This window comes from Alligator sinensis, unplaced genomic scaffold (genome assembly GCF_000455745.1).
Source record: "Alligator sinensis unplaced genomic scaffold, ASM45574v1 scaffold966_1, whole genome shotgun sequence".
Lineage (NCBI taxonomy): Eukaryota > Metazoa > Chordata > Crocodylia > Alligatoridae > Alligator > Alligator sinensis.
The window spans coordinates 172,480-176,631 of NW_005842161.1; the positions used below are offsets into that span (position 1 = coordinate 172,480).

General features: G+C 41.6%; 1 protein-coding gene across 1 annotated transcript in view; it reads left to right on the plus strand.

Annotated features, from left to right (window-relative positions):
* ITSN1 (intersectin 1) overlaps positions 1-4,152 on the plus strand; it is a 174,132-nt gene that overhangs the window by 153,478 nt on the left and 16,502 nt on the right. The window contains exons 29-30 of the mRNA XM_025206536.1: positions 868-989; positions 2,354-2,460. Coding sequence (XP_025062321.1) covers positions 868-989; positions 2,354-2,460 — 229 coding nt within the window. The remainder of the gene's footprint in view (positions 1-867; positions 990-2,353; positions 2,461-4,152) is intronic.

Genomic DNA, 4,152 nt, shown 5'->3' on the forward strand with positions numbered 1-4,152 from the left:
TATTATTCTGTTTGTTGTATGCCTTGCCACAACTGTTAAGATCAACAGTAGCACTTTTTGTCCTTGTGCCTGAAACTTATGGCACGGGCACACAAACATAAAGATGCTTTGCAGTGAGTGTGGGGCTAATCCAGGGGTGGGCAAAATGCAGCCTGGGGGCCGGATACAGCCTGCCAGGCCATTCTGTCTGGCCCACGGGGCTCCTAAAAAATTTAGAAAATTAATATTTATCTGGCCCTGGCTGCCTGTCATGTGGCCCTCGATGGCTTGTCAAAACTCAGTAAGTGGCCCTCTGCTCAAAATAATTGCCTGCCCCTGAGCTAATCCCATGTAGGATGCTTCGTTTTAAATTTCCTTTGTGCTGACTTTTACCCTGCAGTAAGTGGAAGCTAGCCCATGGCAGCTTAGTCCTCAGTAAAGGAGTAAAGGAGGAGTAAAATGCTCTGGTTAGCTTATATTTATCACAGGGTAAGAACATGCATATGGGCAGTTTCCATGGAACAATTCTGTGATAACCAGTTTGTGCGATGATACCCACCAAAACTAATAATTCAGTAGTCTTCAGCCTATGGACTTTTATTTTAAGCAGGTCTTCATTCATTTGTTTTTCTTCATTAGTTGTAATTTGGAAAAGGGAAATAATAAACACACAATAGCAGGACTGTGATTTTTATGGAGGCATTTTGATTGTTCAAGTACAGAAAAGATAGAACACTAGAGTTTTATACTAATATATGTAAATGATTGCTGATTTAAATGAGCAGGCAGTGATTATCATTTAAACCTTATTTGAACTACCACAGTTTCAGTTTGATTCAGTTTCTAAATATCCCCCAGTGAATTCTCTGTCCCTTTTGTGTATTCCAGGGTGTGCAGATTTACATCTCCTGGATATGTTGACACCTACGGAAAGAAAAAGGCAAGGGTATATCCATGAACTTATTGTAACAGAAGAGAACTATGTGAATGATCTGCAGTTAGTCACAGAGGTAAGAACAATAGCTGAAGTTTTCAAAAGTGAGTACCTAATACTAAGATCTTAAATCCATGTCCAGATACCTACAGACTAAGCTGGCTTTCAGAATTATTAAACACCAACCACCTCATATAGGCCCCATTGGAGCTGCTGGGCACTCAGCTGTTTTGATGGTCTGGCTGTTTGTTCAGAGGTTCTAAACATGTCTTCATAAGCCAATCTTTAGTCGCTTGTTTTTTGAAACAATCTCGAGCAGTAGTTTCATCAAATAAAGTTCTTTGAAATCCCTCTCATGTTTGACATGGTAGGAAAGAACTGAATGGGATTTTTAGTATCTATGAATATGTTGAGCTTCCTGTTTTCAGTATTCGGGCATTAAAATTAACATCTACTGTTTTAATACAAGCTTTTTGCTCTTGATCCTGAGTTTTAACTTCTAACTTATAAACCAGTGATTCACAATCAGTGTGCCATGGCACCTGGGGTGCCATGAAAACCTTGTAAAGGTACTGTGGGATGCTGTGCAAGATTGGTCTTGTTAGGTGTACAAACACCTACACGATTCATAAGATAAACCCAGAAATTTCCAATAGGAATCTAGTGTCAACAACATTCTAACCTTGCCAAAAGACCTGTTGTGGTCTTTCTGAGTTCTTTGTAGCAGAAGAATTACTCTGTTATTTTTCTGTATTCAAAAAACAATTGAAAGCTACAAGCTGGCATTTTCCGAGGGGTGCCTTGAGTCTAAAAAGGTTGAGAACAGATGTTATGAACCTATTAGAACTCATTGTACTCATTGTTCAGCAGTGACACTCAGTGGTCACCTTTTCAGTGCCAAAATCCAATTTTTAAACATTATTATGTGCCTCTTTCATGCAGGGAAAATAGAAGCCCTGTGGACACTGAAAATAAATGATCTGAACTGAAGGAAAGGCCTCCTCTCACTAGGTGGGCAAGATATACAAGCAAGATATGTGATCAGATAAATCAGAATTCAAGCCCGTGGGTCAGAAATCCAAATAGACTTCTTCAAAGTAGAGTAGGGACCAAAGTAGATTACTCTATATGTTTACTGAGGTATTTGGCAAGAGACGACTAGTGCTAAATAAAATTCATAAGGGTTAAAATAGAGATTAGCTAGTCTGCAATTAACATCACTGAGTCAAGTTTAGATTATACCTTGTAATGTGATACACTCTTCACAGGCATCTTATCAGGAAAGCTTGCAGAACCTTTGAAATCTGTTCCAGGCAGTATCACTTGCTTCTCTGGTGTAAAGTTGGCAGCTCTCTAAGTTGAAACTGTGAACAGCAGTCAGTTGCTTTCAACATACTTAACATTACACTTTCTAAATTGATTCATTTTTTTCATCTACAGATTTTCCAGAAACCACTGATAGAATCTGAGCTGCTCACAGAAAAGGAAGTGGCTATGATTTTTGTTAATTGGAAGGAGCTTATTATGTGCAATATCAAGCTACTAAAGTAAGTTGCTTTTCTGTATTGAGCAGAGGCAAAATGATAGGCCTCTCCCTCCTAATTTTTCCATATGATCTTTTGGAAATAATGTTTACCACCTATGAAAAGAATAGCAAGAAAAGCATCCTATCTTTTCAGGTTGAAAAAAGCAAAATGTATTAAATGTTTGCTTGATTCTTTAGGAGATTGTAATGCCGGCTCTACCCTTGGTGTCCTGGCACCCCCTACCTGTGAGATGGGATTCTTTTGTATAGCTGCATCTTTTGAGGTGCTATATGTGGCCTTGGGACTCCTGTATGTCCCATTCCTGACAGCATAAAGCAGATAATTACTGCAGCCCATGCATAATTCCATTTTATTGCCCACAGCTGTCAGATGGACTTGGTACTGATCTCAGACAAACTGCACCTGAGAATGTGGCTCCTCATCTCCATAGGTCTTACCATGGGAGTCTGCTAGAGAGCAAAGGGAGGAATCCTTGAGGGATACCATAAGGGGCCTGTATAGAACATCCCACTTGGTAACCCCCACCTCTAGCCCTGTCAGCTAGCCTTACTAGCCCTATCAGCTGTGGCTATACTGGTCTGCCGTAGGATCACTGCCTTCTGTATGCAAAAAAACCTGCATTCTCAACAGCACCAAGGGCCAGATGCTCTTAACCAAAGATTGTATAATCGCTAGTGGTCCTTCAGTGTGATGGTGCTCCATAGCATATTTCACAGATGAGGGTTTCCAGGAGTGGACCTTTTTTACAAAACATCACAACAACAGATGCTAAGTGTTCCATTGCAGAGGAAGCACTAGCCCAGGCTTCTTTAAATGAAAGAAGGTTTCTATCTAGGCAGTGAAGCAGCAGTTTTCTCCACCAACAGCTCCAATTTCATCAATATAAGACTGTTTACTTTGAGTAAAGCAATTAGTATTGTCCTTCAGTTCAGTCAGACCACATCTAACAATTGCCTCTGCTAATCATCCTCTCATCCAAGGTCACATCATCTTGCATTGCAGGTGACAAAATTTCCTGAAAGACTCATCCAAACTTTACCCCTGGTCTGGGACTTCCTGCCCTCCTGGGACCTTGATTTTGTATTGATTGGATGGATAGCTTACCTGCTTTGAATCTGTGGATATCTGCTATCTTTATTCCTTGGCGGTTGGAGACAGCTTTTCTGGTATCCATTACATTAGTTAGAACAGTGTTGCTCAATCTACAGCCTGCAGCCTGGATGCACCCTTTAAAGCCCATATGAACCGCTTGTCATAGGCATGTCATACAGTCATAGATTCATAGATGTTAGGGGCTGGAAGGGACCTTGCAGATCATCGGGTCCAGCCCCCCCACTCCAGGCAGGAAGACAACTGGCGTCAAGTGACCCCAGCAAGGTGACTGTCCACTCTCCTCTTGAAAACCTCCAGGGTAGGTGACTGCAACACCTCTGGAGGGAGTTTATTCCACCATCTGGTCACTCTGACTGTGAAGGAGTTTTTCCTAGTATTAAGCCTGGTATTAAGCCATGTCAGCATGGCTCCTGCTAGAGCTCCACATGCACAGTGAATTCTCTAAGCTCACTGGCATATCAGCGTGGGCTCTGGCTGGAGCCATCACTTTTGCATGGCTCCAGAGTCCAGAGCGTGAATGCTTCCACTGTTTGTCTCCTTTTTTCTCCTGCCACAGAATTCTCTAGGAAAGACTCCTGC